The sequence below is a fragment of the Apium graveolens genome, chromosome 4, assembly GCF_009905375.1.
Source record: "Apium graveolens cultivar Ventura chromosome 4, ASM990537v1, whole genome shotgun sequence".
NCBI classification, from domain to species: Eukaryota; Viridiplantae; Streptophyta; class Magnoliopsida; order Apiales; family Apiaceae; genus Apium; species Apium graveolens.
In genome coordinates, this window is record NC_133650.1 from 40,744,482 (window position 1) to 40,767,986 (window position 23,505).

The 23,505-nt window shown below is 35.8% G+C and overlaps 1 protein-coding gene across 2 annotated transcripts; it reads right to left on the bottom strand.

Moving 5' to 3' along the window:
• Window positions 1-52: 52 nt before the first annotated feature.
• Window positions 53-22,244, bottom strand: LOC141717950 (uncharacterized). 2 transcript variants are annotated; one of them, XM_074520251.1, is made up of 11 exons: window positions 21,735-22,244; window positions 19,468-20,221; window positions 17,865-18,471; window positions 15,119-15,290; window positions 3,408-3,768; window positions 2,822-2,932; window positions 1,917-2,268; window positions 1,435-1,660; window positions 1,033-1,254; window positions 513-660; window positions 53-428 (listed from the first exon to the last, which is right to left on the bottom strand). In XM_074520251.1, exons 1-10 carry the CDS (start codon window positions 22,154-22,156, stop codon window positions 513-515), a joined length of 3,375 nt encoding a protein of 1,124 aa, XP_074376352.1. In that variant the 5' UTR covers window positions 22,157-22,244; the 3' UTR covers window positions 53-428. The 2 variants fall into 2 exon arrangements, with proteins under 2 accessions (XP_074376352.1, XP_074376353.1); XM_074520252.1 differs by having other exon boundaries at window positions 53-660.
• Window positions 22,245-23,505: the final 1,261 nt, after the last annotated feature.

Sequence of the window (23,505 nt, forward strand, 5' to 3'; positions counted from 1 at the left end):
TGGTACATGTATGATATTCAAGATTTTGAATAAAATAATGATCTCTGTAAAATATAATTTACAAAATAATATATTTTGTAATACTTTTATGTAAAATTTTAGTTACAGAACATAAATAATTTCCCTAATCTCTAACAAAAACGTAATCTAAAATCTCAATAGAATTTGACTCAATAATACAAATCTAGGACTCCAATTAGTGGACTCCTGTGGACCCCATGAAACTTTAGTCGTATACAGTTCTTCTCTAAAGACTTTTTCTAGTTATCTAGGGCTCTTTATAACGGGATCGGTCACTTGACCCACTTCTGTAACAGAACACACATATTGCACTACTTTCAATTCGAAGGAATCTTGATTTTGCACTGTTCCGTGTAACTTTGCAACAAGAGTTAAGAAAGCTCAAGGCCTCAAGCTACAAGTGACTCCTACAACAGGATTTAAGAAACAAAGTGCTTAGTTCATTATTGACAGACCTTGTTAGACGTTGGATATTGCAATTCCATGTATACCTAAAGCTCATCCTGTAATAGAATCTCATATATGTCCGTCCTCAAATTCAAATCCTTGTCCCGCATCACTTCCTGGAGATCTGACAGCTCTTTAGCGGTTAATATAGAGTTCAGTTTGAGGAAACCATCAAGCCAGAGCTTTTTCGACCTAAAAACATGTTGAATAGAGTTAAGATCAGAATAGCTTTTTACTAAAATAAATCTTATTTAAACAAACATAATATACGAAAGGCATCTATCCATCCAAGAAACCAAGCATTACTTTTATGGACACAAGATTACCACGTTCTCTTTAATAAACACAAAATTTAGTTGTTTCGACTTTCCCTTTAAAATACTTCGTGAGTCTCATTTCACTATCCTGAAAAAATTAATAATCAAATATGGATACCTACCTGAACAAAAGAAACAAAACAGGGAAAACATCTCCATTTTATATATGATAGACCAGGCTTATTAATTCATCTAAGATGTGTCTCGCTTGTTTTCATAATATTGAAAGAAAACACCTACAACGTACCATGGGCATGCATGGATAGCCCGAAAGTAAACTCTCCTAGCTGCAGAAGGATCGCATGCAACATCCATCTCATATGATATATAACAACGCCAGAGTATTATAGAGTTACGCGTATTGTCACTTGCCAGTGCTCTCTCAAACAGGCCATGCACACGATGATAGGAACTTCCTCTACTTATTTCAAATGACAGTGCAAATAACCAAGCTATCACGGATGGCTTCCTGCAATTTTTGACATGAATATGACATAAAAGAAAAATTGATAATCAAATTGTCACTGGTTACATTTTTGTCGGTCTAAAAGTGTTGATCTAAGCTTTGAAATTATGATTTCCTTGTCAGTAAATGGAGGAGATAAAGAAGTTGGTAGTCAATAAGAGACGGAAAATAGACACAACTTACTTCTGACAGTTGTCATCTAATATCAGTCGCATTTTACTAGGTGTAGTATGAAGATGGCCTATTTCAATAAAATTGCTGTAGAGTTCTGGACTGAGAGAATATAACTGCAACCCTTGCAGAATTTTACCCCACACGTTTGATAATTGAGAATGCTCACGATGTTTCCACAGCATCCTCACGTAATATTTGAACAAGATCTCAAACTGATGACTGTACACTCTTCTCTCTGCCATCATAAATGTATGTCAATCAACTGCTAGAGATATGAGATATGCTGTGAATTTTTAGAATTGAGACTGTGAACTACTAGAATAGAAAATTTTGACATTTCTGGAGAAAACATGAAATTCACAACATGATGTCCACTTGCTTAAATGAATTATCAACATGTGATGCCTAACATGCATAGCAGTACTCAAAATGAAGACTACTGCTTTAAAAAAACTAGTAGGCAGTTCATACATAATATATTAGCAACGTACCAGGAAGGACCATGGAAAAGGCTTGATCAAAAACTTTACTAGCCGCTGTCCATCCAGCAGTCAACTCTTCAAATAAGGCAGCTGAGCATATCAAGGCTGTACAGCGATCATCAGTGACGATATGTGCCCCCATTGACCGTATCGCCCGAATTCGTTCTTTAAATCCTTGACGTGCTCTCAACTGTTGCAAACTTGACAGCTGACATGTAAAAGGATTGTACTTCACTCCACTTCCAAAGCAATATAAAATGTGCATTGCTCGTAATCCTGATTCTGAGCTGCTATCAGAACTGTTTGCAAGTTCCACTTCAGCATACCATAGATATATTAAGAATGTATATGACAGGGATTCCTGTTTCACATTATAGATAAATTATGTCATGAGCACAATTGTGCAGCATATAAAATACAGGGAGTATATTGACAACATGAAGTGCCGAAGAGTATAAGATCCTGTTGGGGCCTTCCTTTACTACCTTAAGGTTTTAGAGTGACTGGTTACTTAACAAATAATAATAGTAACTTATATTACCTTTTTTATTAATCATTAAAGATCCACCTTCACATAAATGAGTGCATAAGATTTCAGAGATATGAATATGCAAAGCAATTAGTAATTTTAAATATAAGAGATAAAAGCAAAGAGAATGATGCCATCACAACTATATTCCCTAAAATTTGTCGTTCATGACGGTCTACTACCAACACATACAGTTTCTCGATGTATGTCTCCACAAAGCTTAATAATCATTATCATTATCTCATTTGAATCGGATTAGGTAAAATTTAACATATTAAACTTAAAATAATTAAGTGAAAATTGTATTTAGTAAATGTACGACTTATACATAGATTCATATATTCACAAATAAGCACGTTAAACACTGAGATAAAATGAATCTTACTGGTTTAACTGCTTCGCTAGAAGATAATGCCATGTCAAAGACCTTTCTTGCATGATCAATGTTCCCAAAAACTGCCTCCCTGCGAGCATAAACTCCACACAGGAGCGCATCCTATATGAACAATGTTCAGAAAGAAAGATATTAAGGGAATCAGTTACAGCCTTTAACTACAAAGCATAACAAAAGCAAGGCAGTTTAAGGCAGACTAGGTAAGAAGCGATCAAGAAGCAATGAGAACTAAAATAAACGATCAAGCTAGCCACATCTTTTTTGTATCCAGCAAAAAAAAGAACCAAGAAAAATTAACAGCACTAGAATAGAAAAAAACATGGAGAATATAAAGCCCTCTGCTGCAAGATACGACTTAAAAGGAATGCAACAATATCCCAGAAATAGAACATGAGGAAAGGCAAAGGGCTTCCAACATTTATCCAGTAAAAAACACCTCAGGAGCAACCAGCAGGAGACCCAAAAAATCTTAAAATTTTATGTTTTCCATCTCAAAGAGAAAGGCGTGGAACTCTTAAGACCTTCAGCAGAGATTCAAACAGAAGACAAGAACTTTAAAAGTAATACTAACATTTACCTGGCGATTTTTCTTTAATAGGCTCTTTGCTAAAGGTCGACAAGGAGTCACCGAACTGGATAAAGTGCCCATTCTTGTATGTGATAGCTCATCAGCAACCAGTGCTGCTTCTTGCAATAGGTGGTTTTTAGAAAATACACTCAGACAAAGTAAGGTAGCGTTCAGAAGAAATTTCATCATATTAGTCCTCATGGAAGTATCCTCGGAGCGATCCAGTAGACATTCCAAACTGAAACTCTTTTGAGTGCTCTCTACTCTAGTTAAACCTTCATGAACCTTCCTCAACTTATCCAACATTATATCTGGCAGAACCTCTAAGCTGAGTATTTTCTCAACCCATGCTGAACTGTTTGTGGAGGTCCTGCAATTTTAGGGATGCAAGAGTTGAACCATGTCAATAAGTTTATTTATTTTATGAAAAATTTAAGGGGGCAAACACCAAACCACAGAGGGAACAACAGATGGGAACAATATGTAAAGTTTGCATTTCACAGAACAATTTAGAGCATCTCCAACGTGACATTATAACAATAAAATGGTGTAGAAGTTCACACCATTTTTGGGAACACCGTTCATTTGAAGTAATTTTAACATCACATTTGTTTATCAAAATTCACATTACATCCTGGCACTCTTCTAACTGAAATATATATATACATACATATATATATGTATATTTAGGGGCCTGATTAAATAGAAACTACCTTAAAATAAAAACTAGAAACTAGCCTAATCAACTAAATAAAGCCCAATCCAACTTAATGCCAAACCCACTTGTGTTCATCAGCATCACCTTCTTTATCTTCCATTACAATCAACCAATCACTCCCTCAAATTATCGTCACCATCTCTAATCACCCTAACATCTCAGATCTACCCACGCCATCTTCCGTTTTCTTCACACCGTCAATTTGAAATCTTCAAATTGTCAAATTTAACTTTTAATCACTGTTTTTACATAAAATCGCTAACTTGTTTAACATGAAATGATGAAAATGTCAGGTTCTCCATGACAATATATGTGTTTTTAGGTATATTTTTGGTATTTTCAGGTTTATAAGTGCAGAAAAGAGAGATTAACAGCTAATAGAGAGAATTAAGAACAGATTAGAGAGAGATCAGCAGAGAAACAGAGAGATTCAGAGAGATCGTAGACAGAAATGAGAGAGAAAAGAGAGTTCTAAGCTAGAAACCCTAGAGAGGGAAAGTTTGTTATAGAGAGAAAAAGAGATTGGTGGAAACTTATTGCATTTTCATATTCAACATAATGAAACAGAGGTCCTCTTTATAAGTATTTATAGACACTGCTGACATATAACTAACTAACAGTAAAAGACACTACTACCCCCACTCAAGTAGCACAGACCATCCTATATACCATTCAGGACACATTACTTTACTAGCACACTACTAACACCATACACCATACTACTATACTGCTACTATACTAATGATCAGTAATCCTGACAACCCTTCCCCCATAAGTTTGAACCATGTCCCCATGGTTCACTTCTTGAGTTAAGTCTGAAGGACCAGGATCATCATGCATCCTTGACAAAGCATCAGCAACAGTATTGTCAGTACCCTACCTATACAAAATAGTATTGTTGTATCCCATAAGCTTGCTGATCCACTCTGCTGTAGAAGATTACTAATCTTCTGCCCAGCCAAAACTTCAATGCCCAATGGTCTGTCTTGATGTAAAAATGCTTGTCCATTAAGTAGGGAGACCGCTTTTTAACAGCTGCTACCACAACCATCAATTCCTTCTCATAAGTAGCCATAGACTTCCCTAAGGCCTTACTGAAATAAGCCAGAGGTTGTCTTTCTTGAGTTAGGACAGCCCCAATTCCCGTATTGCAAGCATCTGACTCCACTGTAAATTCTTTAGTATAATCTGGCAATCTAAGAATAGGGGTACTAATCATAGCTTGCTTCAAAGTTGTGAATGTAGTAGTGGCTTCCTCAGTCCAGTGGAGGTTATCTTTTTGCAACAAATTAGTCAAGGGTTTAGCTATGATTCCATAACCCTTGACAAATTTTCTATAGTAACCACTTAATCCCAAGAACCCCCTTAAGGCCTTCAAATTTTGAGGAATAGGCCAAGCTAACATATCAGCAACTTTAGATTGATCAACAGCCACTCCTTGTCTAGAAATCACATGTCCTAAGTAAGCTACCTGGCTTGTCATAAACTCACATTGGATCCCTTAGCAAATAGCTTGTGTTGTCTCATGAGCTTGAAGATCTGCTCTAAATGTAGTAAGTGATCTTCAGCAGACTTAGAGTAGATGAGGATGTCATCAAAGAAAACCAGTGTGAACTTTCTCAAATGTGGTCTAAAGACATCATTCCTCAAATTCTGGAAAGTTACTGGTGCATTTGTGAGCCCAAATGGCATCACAGTAAACTGATAATGTCCTAAATGAGTTCTGTTTTTTTCACATTTGTTTCCTGCATCACAGTAAACTCAAAATGTCCTAAATGAGTTCTAAATGTTGCTTTTTCCACATCTGTTTCCTTCATTCTCACCTGATGGTATCCATCTCTCAGATCTAATTTAGTAAAGCATTCAACCCCACTCATCCAATAATTCTTCAATAAGAGGAATTGGAAATTTATTCTTGATGGTTAAAGGAATTTAGCTTTCTGTAGTCAATACAGAATCTCCAAGTGTCATCCTTCTTCTTAACCAGCAAGATAGGAGATGCAAATGGTGAGCTACTAGGCCTGATTACCCCAGATTCCAGCATTTCTGCTACCAGATTCTCAATTTCATTTTTCTGGTCAAAAGAAATCCTATAAGGTCTCTTTAAGTCAATAGAATGTTCAATATCTCTTTTTGGAGGTAATACAACTGGAGGTTGAAATATATCATCATAATCTGTTATGAGCTGCTTCAGCTTTTCTCCTTCCTTACCCGTCTCAACATCTCCTTCTGTCTGATGAGAGAAAATAGAATCACTCCTGTTATCCACAACATCTAACACAAATATCAACCCGTTTTCCTGTCTCTGGCAACTACTCATACTGATGAGAGAAAATAGAATCACTCCTGTTACACTCATACTGACTCACACTTCAATTGAGTAGCAGTTTTATCATCAATAAAACTATGAGTACTCCCTCCATCAATGAGTATAGAAAAGTGTTTTTTCCCTTCATACCAGTTAGTGTGATGGTTTGACCATCCTGGACTCCTCCAATTTTATTAACTAAAACAGCCATGGGCTCATTAAGGTCTGATTCAATCTGTTGTCCTTCCTTTGCATCATGTGAATCAGCTACTTCATTATCTTTTAGAGCTATTTAATTTTCATCCTTTACCACTTGTCCCCGCAAGGTGGATCAGATACTCTTATCTTTTGTTGGCTTCCAGTTATTAATAGCCTTCCTTTCCATCAGCCTTGATTGCTCGTAACATCTAGCTTTCTTGTATGCATGCTCAACTGTATCTGGCCCAAGCAGTTGTTTAACCAGTTGTTTAACCACTTGTACTTTTTGTAATCCACTGACAAAACACTTCAAGAAATAGTCTTCTGTTAGTGATGGTACTCGCTCCTTCAACTGGTCCATATACCTCTCAAACTCATTATAAAAGTGTTCCACAGATGCTTAAAATTCTCAAAAAGTAACTCATGTTCCTCTTTACTGAATCTTCACATAATTCCTTTGGAAAATTGTTTCCAATTTATCAGAAAATTCTCCAATGAATACACCTGATACCAATTTTTGGCACTTCCTTCTAAGTGCATTCCAGCAATAGCTACCTTCTTTCCTTCCTGAACTCCATAGATGTCAAAATACTGATTGCAGTCATGTATCCAATCCTTCACTGCTTTACCCTCATCAAACCTTGGAAACCTAAGCTCCAAGTACTGTAAGTTACCAGAATCTGCCTTATCAACAATATTGCTTTTCCTATACTTCTTTTTACTCTGAGAACCAAAAGATTAACAAAAGCTTCTTCACAGTCATGAGTCTTCATTTGTAACCATTCCACCATCATTTTCCTGGCTACTTCAATATTAGCTTCCAACTTCTCTAACTTCTTAGAGGTTTTTTCCTTATTAACCTTAATCTATTGCTTAACTAAAGATACTGCTTCATCAAAAGCCAGATCTTCTATTCTGCAAACAACTGAGTCCATTTCTCAAAAACCTGGAGTGCAATCTTCGTACTGCTAATCAACAATCACTACAACTCCTTCAATACTCACTACTCAAGACTTGTTACTACACACACTTCTACTTAACAACTGAGATCACAACACCTCAATTCAACCAATCCACACCAATACTAACAATACTAACACATAACAGAGTATATAACTACTAGAAATGTACTAAACTTGCTGTTTGTTGTACTTTTCTCCTTTAATACCAACTGCTTTAATATCAACTGATCCACAAGTAATCACACACAAACAGCTGTCACAACTACAACTTAGCTAATACTTAACAGTAAATTCACATATCTAGAGTATACTGAGTGATATTGCAAAGGTCTGAACTTTGATGGGAGATTACTGTAAATCTAGGCTCGATCTACTCGGATTTGAGTGCTCAGCATGATAGAAGCAGTGGTTGATCTGATTATAGAGCTCTGATACCAATTTGCCAGGTTCTCCATGATAATATATGTGTTTTTAGGTATATTTTTGGTATTTTCAGGTTTATAAGTGCAGAAAAGAGAGAATAACAGCTAATAGAGAGAATTAAGAACATATTAGAGAGAGATCAGCAGGGAAACAGAGAGATTCAGAGAGATCTTAAACATAAATGAGAGAAAAAATAGAGTTCTAAGCTAGAAACCCTAGAGAGAGAAAGTTTGTTATAGAGAGAAAAAAAAGATGGGTTGAAACTGATTCCATTTTCATATTCAACATAATGAAACACAGGTCCTCTTTACAAGTATTTATAGACACTGCTCACATATAACAAACAAACAGTAAAAGACCCTACTACGCCGACTCAAGTAGCAGAGACCAGCCTATATACCATTCAGGATACATTACTTTACTAGCACACTACTAACACCATACTATTATACTGCTACTATACTAATGATCAGTAATCCTGACAGAAAATGATCGGAGTTGAATGTACAGAGTATTGGTGGATGGGGTTTTGAAAGATTACTGCGAAATAGGGAAGATATATGTAAATGAAATTTATAATCATTAACAATCACCGATAACCACCATTTTCCAATAAAAATCAACAGATCTGAAATTTGAACATGATATATGAATACAGATAGCAACTGATATGAAATAAATCACCAGATCTACACCTTTATCACTAAATTGTACGACGACAATCACTAATTTATATTACACAAATCACCAACTTGTATTATGAAAATTACCAAGTAGTATATACGAGACATATACTTACGATCATATATTTTTTACAAAGATAGATCAAAATCATTAATCTTCTTGGCCGGAGAAGCTAGTGATTATTTATTGCAATCAGGGGGTATAATTAATTTACTAAGAAAGAGAAGTGATGGAAAAGTGTTATGATGAGAGATCGCTAGAAAAATTAGTCGGAAAAGAGGTGAGTGAGCTTGATCGGAGATGATAACTGGATGATGAAGGAAGAGGTGGGACGTCGGATGATGAAGAGGCGGGACGCACTGTTGTCACGTACTAGTCGACTAGTCGCCGACTAGTCGACAAGTCGACATGCCTGAAAAAGTCGAGTAGCGACTTGTGAAAAAGTCGTCCATGGGTTTACCCGGATCCGACCCGGAACCCAGCCCGAAACCGGCCCAAAACCCGTACCCGATTAAAAAAAAAGGTTTTTACATATATAGATACACTTTTTGTCCTAAACACAGGTATACACTTACGCGCCGACACCATCTCCGTCTCTTCTTCTCGTCCCTCCGGCAAATCATCTCCATCTCCAGCAGATCGATTCCATCTCCGGTAAGTCTCTTCTTCCCTCCTCTCTATTCATCTCTTCTTCTCTTCTCTGTATTCATCTTTTCTCTCCCCTCTGATTGTATGTATATACTTGTATATATATACAAACATAACACAGTCGTTTCTTTTCATTTTCACCGTTTTTTCCTTTTCGTTTCTTCCCGTTACTTGTAAAAATTATTTTGATTTTTTTTCTTTTCACTTCTTTTTCGTTTCTTTTTTTTTAATTATTTTGATTTTGATTTTGATTTTGTTTTTTAATGATTGTTTTATCCTTTGCAAATTATTTATTGTAAATTTTAAAGCAAATTCTCCTTTATTTTATAATTAAATAAATAACTTTTTCCTTTTCGTTTCTTCCCGTTACTTCTAAAAATTATTTTGATTTTTTTTTCTTTTCACTTCTTTTTCGTTTCTTTTTTTTTAATTATTTTGATATTGATTTTGTTTTTTTAATGATTGTTTTATCCTTTACAAATTATTTATTGTAAATTTTAAAGCAAATTCTCCTTTATTTTATAATTAAATAAATAACTTTTTAACTGTAATTTTTAATTTTTAAATTTCTCCTTTATTTTCACTACAAAAATCACTGTGCTTATTTGTAAAGCAAAAGAATGTTGCACTGTGCTTCACTAAAATTACAATAATAATTTATTAGAATTACAAGCTTCTCTGCATTACTTTCACTCTGCCCCTACCCTCTGCTTCACTGCCTTCCTCTGCTTCACAGACAGAACACACACTTTTTAACACACATTACTGCACCTGTAATTAAAAAACACAGTGCACATTAGTTAACTATTTTTAATTTCAAAATATTTTTTGCAGGAACAAATGGACACCGAAACTGAAAGTACGTGGAGAGAATTGGCTAAAGATCCTAAAAGAAAAGCTAGTAGATCAAATGATCCGGGATGGAAGTATGCATATTATCCGATGCCAGAAGTTAACAAAGACGTTAAATGTATTCTTTGCGGGAATTCAAATCATCGGGGAATTAATCGGTTCAAACAACACTTGATTGGTGGCTATCCGGATATTTGTAAATGTCCCAAAACAACCAAAGAAATTGCGAAAGAAATGACTGAGTTTGTTCAAAATAAAAAGAAGAGGAGTAAGAAGAATGTGCAGATTGTAGAAGAGGACGGCAATGATGATGAAGTCCAGGAAATTCCTTCAACTGCAGCCTCAAATACTATTCCAAGTTCAAAATTTGGTGCAGCCTCAAACAAAGGAAAGGCTGCTGCCCAGCCCTTTAGCTTCAAAAAACCAGCAGTGAGCAGCAAAACAGTAGCTTCGATGTCATATATGAAGACCCCGGAACAGGTTGTTGAAGAGAGGCACACCAAGGGAGCAAGTCAAACCACTTTGGAAAATCGCTTGACAACTCCGGAAGAGAAAGCAAAAGTCCATATGCATATTGCAAATTTTTTCTATGAATGTGGTATTCCTTTCAATGCCGCAAACTCTAGGAGTTATGAGGTGATGGTTGAGTCCATTGGCCAATATGGACCGGGTTTGAAGCCTCCAACATATCATGAATTGAGGGTGCCTCTACTTAAAAAAGCAAAGGAAGAAACAGAAAAATTGAAGGAGAAGCATGAGAAGGCTTGTAAGAGGTATGGCTGCACTCTTATGTCCGATGGGTGGACTGACAGACGAGGAAGGAGTCTCATTAACTTCCTTGCCAACAGTCCTGAAGGCACTTTCTTCTTGGGTTCGGTGAATGCTTCAAGCGAATCACATGATGCACAAATGTTGGCCAACTTGCTTGAAAGCAAGATAAAGGAAATTGGTGAGAAAAATGTTGTGCAAGTTGTGACGGACAATGGGGCGAACTACAAGCTAGCCGGTCAGATCTTGGAGATAAGGATGCCTACTTTGTTTTGGACTCCATGTGCTGCACATTGTGTTGATTTGATGTTGGAGGATATTGGCAAAATTTCAGCATTTAAGAAGACAATCAACCAGGCAAGAAGATGCACTACATTTATCTATAGGCATGGGCGTGTTCTTGATGCTATGAAGGAGAAGACTACTGGGAGGGACCTAATCAGGACTGGAGCTACGAGGTTTGCCACTGCTTTTCTTACATTGGATAGTTTGCAAAAAAAACAGGAACCATTGCGTTTCTTGTTTTGTGGGTCGGATTGGACCATGTCAAAGTTATCAAAATCAGAAAATGGAAGGAAAGTTTGTGACACTGTTCTCTCATCCGTCTTTTGGAGTAATGTTGGAGATTGTGTAGATGCATCACTGCCACTTCTTCAAGTGTTGCGCATTGCTGATGGTGATGAAAGGCCTCTTTGGCTGAAATTGCAGCTGCTATTGATTATGCAAAAGCCGAAGTTAAGAAGAAATTTGGAGGTGGAAAAATGGCAATCCGGAACAAAGTGGTGAAAATCATTGATGATCGTTGGAATATTCAAATGGGAAAACCATTACATGGAGCTTCTTTGTTTCTTAATCCCGGGAGATACTTTGATCTTCTTGAAAACGATCCCGACTATGTCTCACGACTTAGAGAAGATTTCAATGATGTGCTTGAGAAGATGGTCAAGGATAGGGATACAAGGAACAAAATAAGTGATTATGCGGATGCCTAGAAAAATACTCGGGAAAGCTTTGCAAGGGAAATGGCAATTGAGCATAGAAAGTCAAAAAGTCCTCGTAAGTTCATTTCAAAGCTTTGTAAATTTCATAAAAAAAAGAATGCTTATTTTGTGTTATTCTTGTTTATATATTAGTTGATAGGTGGGATGCATATGGAGGTCGTGCGATTGAGCTTCAAGCATTTGCTAGGCGTATTGTTGGTTTGTGTGCATCATCTTCCGGTTGTGAACGCAATTGGAGTACATTTGAGTTTGTAAGTGCCTCGTCTTTTTTAAAGTGTTTATTACTTTATTGCCAATTTGCAATTATTTCTCCTATTGTTGGCCTAATTACATTTAATTAATTTAGATACATACGAAGAAGAGGAATAGGTTGGAACATCAACGTTTGAATGACTTGGTGTATGTCCAATACAACCGGAAGATTGATTCAAGATTCAAAAAGAGACGTGAGCTAGGAAGGAAATTTGATCCACTTGTATTTGAGGACTTGGAAAGGGCTAATGAGTGGGTTGGCATTGAGGATAGGTTTTGGGAAGCGGTGGATAAAGCTTCGGGTGCATCCGAATCACTTGAGGGACGTAATTTTCCGAGGAGAGCTAGAGGTGGTTCCACTCTAACCTATACTCGACGGAACACTAGTTCGACACAAAATCGGATTGATGAAGAAGATGAAGATGAAGATAATATTCCTTTCGATGAGGAAGTGGAAGATGATTATGGTGTCCCACCCGAGGAGAATACCCGAGGAGAATACCCAAGGAGGAGATGGAGATGATTCCGAGATGGATGATTATGAAGCATTATTGTTTTTGTTTAGTTGATTTGACTCTTTAGTTATGTTTTTATTTGATTAGAGATGTTTGACTTTGGGTATTTGAACTTATTATCTATTAGTTTTTACTTGAACTATTATTTTAAAGTTTGTTTACTTATATTATATATTATAATTACTCTAAATAGGATATTGTCGACTATTTACGACTTTTTACGACTAGTCGAGTGACTTGTCGACTAGTCAATTCCACGATACTCGGGCTCGACTTGTCGACTTAACAACCTTGGCGGAACGTCGAAAGTAGAGTTGCTATAGTGGACCAGGGGAGGGGTGGTTGTAGATAGTAATGTAAATATGTTATTTATGAATGGTTCTAGTTTTTATTTTAAGGTTGGTTTCTATTTGACCATGAGCATATATATATATGAACATTCCTTTTTAATGTAAAAGATGTGTAATGGTTTGGTTTTGTTATTGGAAATAATGCAAGTTCTACACCAAAATAGTGTGGAACTTGCACTATTGAGGTGTAAAGAATTGGAGATGGTCCTTAGAATACTTGAGCTTAAGCACAAAACGAAATTGTGCATGGTGGTTACAACTACATACCTATCCTACCACCATACTCGTTCAGACGTAAAGACGAACGACACTCTACTGCCTAGCCGAGACGGCTAGGCACTCGCCTAGACGATCATTAGGCGGATTATACGGTTACTATTGGATATATTTTATATGTACATACATTTTATATATTATAATTAAATAGAGTAGCAATAATTAATTTTAAAAATGAAACCTTATAGAGTAGGGAAAAGAAAAAAAGTTTAATGCATACAAATCAAGCAACTACTTTAGCTAAACTAGATAAACTCATCGAGGTCATTTTATTAGCCTTTGTCTTGAATTTGGTATTTCACCATAATCATCTTCGGTATATTCATCATCGTTGTAAAAGAGTAAAAGAAAAGAAAAGAGAAGAAGATGAAAAGAAAAGAACAGAAGAACATACATATATACATATATGTATATATATATGTATGTATGATTAGGGTTAAGTAGTGAGAGCTGTAGCAAGTGAGTCATCTTATAACATAAATATGAAACTGGGTTAGACTAGGCCTAAAATAGAATGGGCTACACTAGGTCAAAATCGGCCCATGTCAAAATAAGACCGCCTAGGCAAATCTGGACGGATTAGGCTGTCTCCTAGCCGCCTAGACGACCATAGGCGTCACCTACCCACTAAAAAGGAAGACGGGTTGGACGTCTAACCGTTTTTTGCCGCCTAGTCGCCTTAACAACTATGCCTACCACAAACATTGATATACAAGTATATTGGAAATATTTCAGTCCGGATGAGAGAAAGATTTATACTTATTCTGATAATAAAGAAGTGTTTAGAATTGGAAACTAAGAAACACACTCGTCGTAAGTAAAAAAGTACACCATGATCTAATGCAAGTGATCATCTTAGTAACTTCGAGCAGAATCCTTCAAAATAAATTAAACTTTGTTGTATCTCATTACAGATACAGATGTATAGTAGCATAATATTTATAAGATCTTCTTGGGTAGTTTTTCTGTTTTAGTTAGCAGTAATTTAAAGTATCAATATAAATTACCTTATATTTTATCCATGCATATATGCAACACTATCTTATTCTACCTAATCAGTCACCTTACCTTTTTTCTTCCAAAAATTTTAGATCTACAATAACTATTCAAGGAGTAAGTGGAGAAACTTCGTATAAATTTGAATCTACTACCAGATTGTGGAGATATATCTGAGTTGGAAAGATTTTAAGAATCATACAGATGTGTAATGATTAATGAATTTGGACAAAGAAGGCAAATTCATCATTAAAGATACAAGGTAAGCTGGTATTGATGCATGAACCAAACAGGTACACTACTATAGCATCTGAATGTAGTAATTAATAAAAAACTCAAATTTTGAAAAAGACTTTGGACTGATGTAGTAATGTTTGTTTCCATGCATAATAAAACAGTTAACACAGACCAATATTATCATTGCAGTTTACGTATCTCTTTTCCATTACTGACAAATTTTCATTTGATATCATGATTAACCAGATTTAACTTAAAATGTAAAATAGGCTAGAATATTTTACTAAAAGCAATTACCCTATCCCACTCCTTTGCGTAAAGAAGACCCACGAGAAAAGACTAAGGAAGGCTTATGATGAAACACATGATACCTAATACCCATAAAAACTATGGTACCATTATAAAATTTGAATAGGCAACTTAACTCCATTTATACAAAAATTATTTCAAATTTAATGAAGATGTGCACAGCTCGGACGAGCAACGTAAATAAACAGTAATTCTAAATAAACATTGAAAATTGATTACTAACCATTGGGATATCTTGCCACCAAAAAAATCAATAAATTGGTATAATAACGACAGACGGGCTTCCTCTGAGGTCAATGAAAACAAGAATTCACTGATATCTTCAAATAATATAACCCTTGAAATGTTTTCATCAACTTCACCATCTGATATTCCATCACCATGGGTATTTCCAGCTGCTTTCCAGAAATTTTTTGCATTACTAGCATTATAGAGAATTGATATACTAGATAATACAAGATTCCACAGGCATAGGAAAACAAAACACTAAATTCAAGTAACAGATATGCACTTGATAAATTTAGGCAGCTACTTGGGCGTAAAATACAAAAAGCTTGAAGGGGTGTTCTCTTTAGATCTTACAAGGAAGTGCAGCAGTTTTTTGCATGTTTAATATTTATGTTTTAAATTGTTTCTGTGTTTTTTTAGTCTTGATTTGTTTGTAGCAATGGGTTTCATCGGCCATAATTGAGGGCTCTAGTAAAATTTTAAGAGGTCAGCCTAGACCAGAGGCCTCAATCTCTTTTTTCAAAATATTAGAGAGAGAAATAAGTATGTACTCGAACAGGTTAAGTATGTCATAGCGGATAAGTTCATGTTCTTCCATTTAATAATTAAAAAGCAAGGAAAAGAACACACTAAAGATCTTCCAACGAATTGTCACGTGGTAATGACATAATGTATATATACATATTAAGCAACAGAAATGCTAGTCTAGCTATGCCTATTATTCATAAAGTTGGCAAAAAAAGAGAATTAAAATTTTTTTTGATGTGTCATATAGAAACCAAGAGAATTATCATAATCATAAAATCCAAATGGTTTTACTGGTATTCTACCAAACTAATCTGTTTATTCTAAATTTTCAACACTCCCCAAAGTTGGTACATATGCTCTCATCCCAACTAGCAGAAAATAGTGTAGGAACATGGGGGGCATGAGATCCATGGTTGGGGAGAAAAATAACCAGTTTAGTTGAGCCTCCCACACTAGACTCGAGACGCAAGTGTGAATCTAATTGTTGGATTATTAGTTTAAATGGAACTGAAACCAGACATGAATATGGGGACTCAGGTCACTCAGCAGTCAGCATATAAGTTTGAAATTATATACAGTATTATTTATTTCACCTTACAATACATAGTGCCTTCCGCTAATAAAACTTAAACACGTAGTTACAATGTCAAACCCATAGTATAAAAGCAAACGGATAGCATGGAAACAGTCATAAATGTTCCTCACTCTCTATATCCAAGTTGTTATAGAGCCTTACATTATCATTATGAACTTAGAACCTAGGTTGCTTCATGAAGAAGTGTATGGTATCACTACGAAAGTTCCGAGTCAGATCTCATACCCACGGCCATGTCATGTCTAATCGACAAGGAAATGAAAACAAAATTAGAGAGTCCAGGTAACGGTGCATAGAACAACACCAAAAACCTAGCCATCTGGAGTGGCAGGTGGATCAATGTCGTTATGGACTGTTGATAAATGTCGAAATTTTTTGTTTGGTCATTCTGGACAAGACTATCCGCAATATTAAGTCTCAATGGTGATATTTGAGGGACAACTCAATATCATAATAAATATCTAAGCCAGACCGTATTAAGTAGAGACAAATATAATATAGTAGGAGTATATAATAAATGCAAAAAATCACATGCAAACTCACTTATTTATTAAGTCTCAATTTCAAATTCTATGATATTTAAGTTGGTAGCCAGGAAACTAAAATTATCATTGAAAGGAACCTTTTATATAGATTATAGAACTCCAAAGAAAATTTACTAGAATTCAATAGTCAAGATATTGCACTCCTACTCGGGTCACCACTGCATAATTAGTTATTGACCTTTCCGATTTCCACAGTGCAGAGATCAATACTGTTAGAATTAAGCTTTGCTTCTTAGTATTTTAATAATTGTTTAATGTTGACCACATCTTTAGGAATTAGGATTAGTATAGGATCAGTTTAAATATTTTTGGATTGTTACAGTTTTGTTAGGGATAAGATTGTTTGATAGATTTTGGCTTCATATAAAGCACACCAATGATGATAATAAGACGTATGAAAATAACGTTTATATTTTTCTCCTGTCTTCTTCCTCATGTTTTAAAAACACCTGAAAACCAGCAAATGGTATCAAGAGCTCTCTTCACAACAGACCTGTGAAACACCATGACCCATAACCCATGCCATGATCCGTAACCTTAACCCAATCATGATCAGTAACCATAAACCATGCCATGACTAAGAAGTCATAAACGACGACCAAAACGATAAAATCACAACATATTAACGAATGGAGACAATTACAATTTTTTATGAGGAGTATGCACAATAACAACATATTTTTGGAAGTACAAAAGAAGATGATAAAGAAGTCCAAGGAAAGACAGGCTACTACACAGGTGCAGGAGCATGAAGGTGATGATTTGTTTTGATGGAAATTAAAACATCAAAGCAAGGAGGGGAGAGTTAAAATTATGCTTTGATTTTAATATTTTTATTATTTTAATAGTAGTTTAATTTTTACCACGTCTTTAGGAAATAGGATTAGTTTAAATATTTTTGTATTGTTACAGTTTTGTTAGGGATAAGATTGTTTGTTAGTTTTTTTCTTTATATAAAGCACGCCTATGATCATATTAAGATATATGAAGTTCACGTTATATTTTCTCTTCTTCCTCATGCTGTTTTATACACCTAAAACCAACAAATACCACGGCATTTGAAAGAGTTTTACCGGCTTTTGAATGAAGAGGCATCCATTGGTCAGTATCTCGTAACATCTCTTCTCGGGACCATCTAGTCCAAGTTGCAGCATCTTTGACCTCATCACTGGCTTCTGCATCAGCATCAATTCCAAGCATTTTCAGCAAAGTGGCAGCATCTTTTTCTGGCTCGTCTCCACTCACCTCAAGTTCATCATCAAATTCCTCCACTTCTTTAATATTCTTGCCTGTAATTTCCCGACTTCCATCAACTTCTTTAGTTCTCAATGGTTCCGACCAACCAGTCCAACCACCTTCATTTATTTCATCTAAGTCTTCATCAATAACTTTCTGCTTCTGTTCTTCCGCTTTCTCGAGCCAGGTTGACCAGCCAAGAGCCCCATCTTCCCCAACTCTAGCACCATTACTATCCCAGAAATACTCAAATAGTCTCAATTTACTCTGTTTCGAAAGAAGTAGAGAAGGACAAAACAAACAATATTCTATTTCTGCCTGTAATAAAGCTGTAGCCAACTCTTGATAACCAGCTTGCCACTCAAATCGGCATAGATTCACAAATATATCAACCAGATGAAGTTCTTCTTGAATAGAAGCACTATCATGCGAACCTCCATGAACCTGTATCAAAACGAGTGGATAAGATTATTAAAAGAATGTGATCAGTAATTAGCTCCATGAACCATACAAAAATAGAGAATACATAATCAAAGAAACAGGTGTAATAGAGTCTGGAAGGCAGAGAAGAGACAAACTCTATCGGTAGTTTACCTTGTTTTGTTTAACAGTACTCACAGTACGAACCCCCGAACACCCATAGACCACAGTTAACATCTGAAGATCCAGATTTGCTCAAATTTTGTTCCCGTGTCATGTCCCAGTACATTTATTTAATAAGGATTTTAAGCTTTGTAATTAGACCAAATCAAATGTCCAGTATAGTATACAAATTTTGGGAAGTAAAGATGAATAGACCAAGTTATGTTACACCCCCCTCCCCCAAACAAAAAAATACACAAGCACCTATCCTTGATGACATTAAATCCTGACAAACATAGAGCTTTCCATAGGACAGTTTTAAGTCACCTTCTCAATTAGCTTAGAAAAAGGAAAAAACTATATCCTTAATTTAACAGTAGGAACACTCTGCTGATTTGGTGGGTATGCTAAACCACCTCAAAATTTGCAGCAATAATCACTACCCTACCACAAAAGTCTTAACACAAGGCCACAAAAACAAGTGCTGGCTAATCCGGTTTGTTATACGCATGCTCTAAGTTGCTATACCTATGTCAACAAGCAAACATCTGGAGAATGACGAATAAGAAGTTACTCTATCATCTATTGCATTGCATTAGCTACTTCAACTAAATATCATAATACCTTCTGATCTTACTCCACAGACCACTATCTTAACCTATCAAGTCGTCTCAGGCACTAGTCAACTATCAAATACATCTCAAATTGACGAACAAATCTCATACTAATTATCTGCATTAAGTTAACAACAGAAAAACATGTTTTCTCAAATGGTCCTATTAAAAATGAGTAAATGGGCTTTTTAAAAGATGGGAACATTGCAGATATTAATATACATAAACATCAAAATTTGAGAACCTGCCTATGCTGCTTGCCACGTGTAGAAGATAAAGCTCTAATTGCATTGGCATATATTCTCCTCATTTCAGGAATCTTGAATCTAGAAAATTCTCCCTGAACAACTTGCAAAAATTCTTTCCACAACTTCCAACTCCCAGAATGCTGCACAAGTAATTTCTCCCACCTACTGATCAAGACATCTGTGCTATCTCTACTGCGATATGCAGTTAAAAGACGAACTAGTAGCTCTTCATTATCCGGATTAACCTCAACTGCCTTCTCCAGTATACTAATTTTTTTTTCAAGGGTCTGCAACCGAACACCTTTTTGAGGTTGCATACTTGCGACTTGGTCTTGGAAATTAGCAAAATCCAACCAACCCTTCTCACTGTGAGGATATTCTCTTGTCAATTTGTTGAACTCCTTTGTTTTGCGTAAAACTGTATCTTCCCATGACTCCTCAATTACTGATGCTCCTAATAATGTTCTACCATCAGAATGTTCACAAAAAGTATCATCTGACAATGGAATGAAATATTCAATAGCCATTACACATTTTTCAGGTGCATTTATCCGCATTCGCTTGAAATACTTATGCCGTTCCACTGCAGCGTACCTAGCCGACCAATAACGACCTACAGATTTGAGTTTTCTATCCAAGACATTTATATCATCTCCATCAAATTCCCATCTATTCTGAGTCCAGTGATGCTTTTGATGAGTTGTACTGCCAAATGTAGATGGGTGAGGCTTGTAGCGTGCAACATCCATTCTGCATACACGAATTATATTGCTTGTTTTAGCGGACAAATAACATTACATTTCAGGCTCAAGGAAATTATATGAAAGAAAGCCAACATCAGTTTCATCTACAAATTCTTCTTATAAAGTTCCAACAAGAATATACTCACGTCACATTAACTAATTTGGAACAGCAGTTGTTTTGGAAAAAGAGAAAGGTTGTTTGTCTAATTCAGAAAAGAACTTTACATCACCATATTTTAACTAATGATAAAAAACAACTTTCTTTTCTCTCTTTGGTTAGAAAAAAACCAGAGATAAGCTTCACTTGCATATTATCTTTATTTTGTGTGCCAGGGCTAGTAAAATAAGTTCGTTATCCTCTTTCGATATTTATATAAGAGCAGTCTGATGAAGTTTATAACATTACCTTATGGTTCGAACTAACACCTAATAAATAATCTTCACTTAGCATTGTTAAATCCTTTATAAAACCTTAGAATTTATTTATAACACGACTAGCAAAAGCATATATATATAGTAAGGTTCTAGCGAGAACCTAAGATTTAAAATGAGATTCGAATTTTTTTTAGCTATTTTAACATTATAATATTTTAAAGAGTAAAGTGCATTTTGGGTACTTGCACTTTGCTCGAGGAACCCCTTGCAATACCGTAGTTTGAAATCGAGCACCTGAAATATTACAGTTTTAAAATAATTGCAAACTGTATACGTCCGTCAATTTGATGCAACTCCGTTATTTAAGGGTAAAATGAGCTTTTTACTCTAATATAAAACAAATGCATCTTCGTATCTCTGTTACCAATTTTTGCTCAGTGGCCTATCTAATTCAAATAATCTATGCTTACTCGATCTCCAAGATATCAAAAACTTGATTCCCATCTCCTCATTAAACGGGTAAGCTTTAACTCTGTCATACCTATGTACAGTGGGAGGATATATAACAAAATAGCCACCAATTTCCCACAAAAGCCTCTGCCCCCAATAACCCCTCAATACATTAGAAGCCATTAAACTCACAGTAACAGGAAGCATCAGACCCCAAAATGCCGATGAAAGGTACATAGTATTAAAAAAATTAATTGGTGCCATAACACCTTGTGGCAATGCTGCTTTTGGAGAACGGTCATCAAACCTAATATTAAACCCATCCAAACCTGGTTTCCTCATAAAATAAAAAATGGAATCAATATCAGGAAGACCATTTGATATCCCCTGTAAAATAAACTGCTTCCCACCAAATAGTATAAATTTAAAAAATGCATTTAAGAATATAACACTACCGGAACTAAGGCAATGCAACAGAGTAAAACATTCAATTAGAAACACTAGACAAACACATGAAATGCAAACTCTAAGTAATAGAGATTAAAAAGTAATAATCCATGTCCAATTTATATATATATAATACGAAATGGTAAAAACAAAAGGAACTAACATAATGTAACAGAATGTAATATGGAAACAGAAGTATCATAAGAGTGAATATAAACACAATATAGAAGGAGGGGGGATAGAAAGACCTGTAAATAGAACCGAAAGCCAAATTATCACGATCGCCGCGAGAATCGAAGAAATAGTCCTTATCAGTGGTGGTATTCAGCCAAGGGGTATCTGATTTTGTAGCGTAATTAGAATCCAAATGAGCTGATTGCTTCTTCCTCTTCCGGGTCTTGTTATCGTCGTCAAGTAAATCATATTGTGAACGCTGCTGATTGTGTTTGTTGTCGGTGTCGGTGTCGGTGTGGGTGTGGGTGTGATGTTGGATTGGAGTGGTGTGGTACTGAGATGAAACGACGTCGTTGATGTCGGTGGTGAAGCTGGAGTTGGAGAGCCATTGAGGTGGTGGTTGTGTTGAGGTGGGGATAGGGATAGGGATAGGGGCAGGGGTGGTGGTCAAGAGAGGGAATAAGGAGGAGGAAGATGAACAAGGTTTGTCTTCCATGGGTTTCTTTATTTCAATCACTTTTCCATTCACCGCCACTGCAAATCCCAGGTTTTATACACTGCCCCAGCGCGATGGAATAGGCTAGCCTTGGACAACGGGCTTTCATTGGGCCCGCCCATAACGGAGCCCGACTTTTCGGTTCTTGACTTTGACACATCGGATTGTGGAAAATGCGGGAGCTTGTTTAGACCCTCGATGTGGGCATTACTGGGCTAAATTCGGATCGGATCGGGCCGAACTTTTTTCTAATTTAAATCAAAACAGATTTTATTAGAGATTCTGAAAATTATATATATTATCAACTAGATTATTACAAAAATGTATAGTTTGCATAAAATATTTTATCAAAACAGTACTTCATTGAAAATATTTAAGTGCTACCAAAAATGAACATGTGTTAAATATAATTGATGATATCAGGATAAAAACTATCAGGATTTACTGAAGGTGGCGTCATCAGTACGTGCCTATCAGTACTTGAGGATCAGCAGTTGATGTCATCAGGATTTAGTCATTTCAGTAGATATTCGAGAAGGAAAAGGATTGCAGAATTCAAGGCGGTGAAGACTAATTCAGAAGCAATCATACACGAATATGTATTAGGTTTCCTTATTGTAATAGAATATGATTCCTTATTGATTGTGAAAATGTGCACTATATAAGCACATATTAGGTTTACATTATAAGTGTTACGAATTGTTATATCTTTCAGATAATCTAGCAGATCTCAAGGATAATTGTTCATCCTTTGAGAGAGTACTTGTGTAATAGTTTTTATCAGATTAATATAAAAACTGTTGATTCTGTTAAACCTTTATCGAATTGTTTGCATAAACTGTATTCACCCCCCTCTACAGTTGATTACGGACCTAACAATTGGTATCAGAGCTTGTGTTGACATACAAACAGTTTAAGATCTAAAAATCAATCTTTAATGACAGACAAAGAAGCACCACATAATCCACCTCCACCAACCCAGCCACATCACAGATTAGTAGTAATCAGGTTTGAAACTATCAAGGTTCCAATCCTAAAGATACATGAATATCCAATCTGAAAAGTTGGGATGGCCATGTGCTTGGAAGGAACAGATCCTGAATACCTGAGCAGGATTTATGATGGTCCTCATAGACCAATGAAGGTAGTTGTTGTTGTTGTAGGAGAAGAAAAGATGGTTGATAAGGACAAGAAGGACTATACTCATGAAGATCTTTCATCTATTATGAAAGATGCAAAAGTAAGACATATCTTGCATAGTAGTCTTGATAGTGTTATGTCCAATAGGGTTATTAGATGTAAAACAACAAAGAAAATTTGGGATGCTTTAGAAGTAAAGTGTCAAGTTA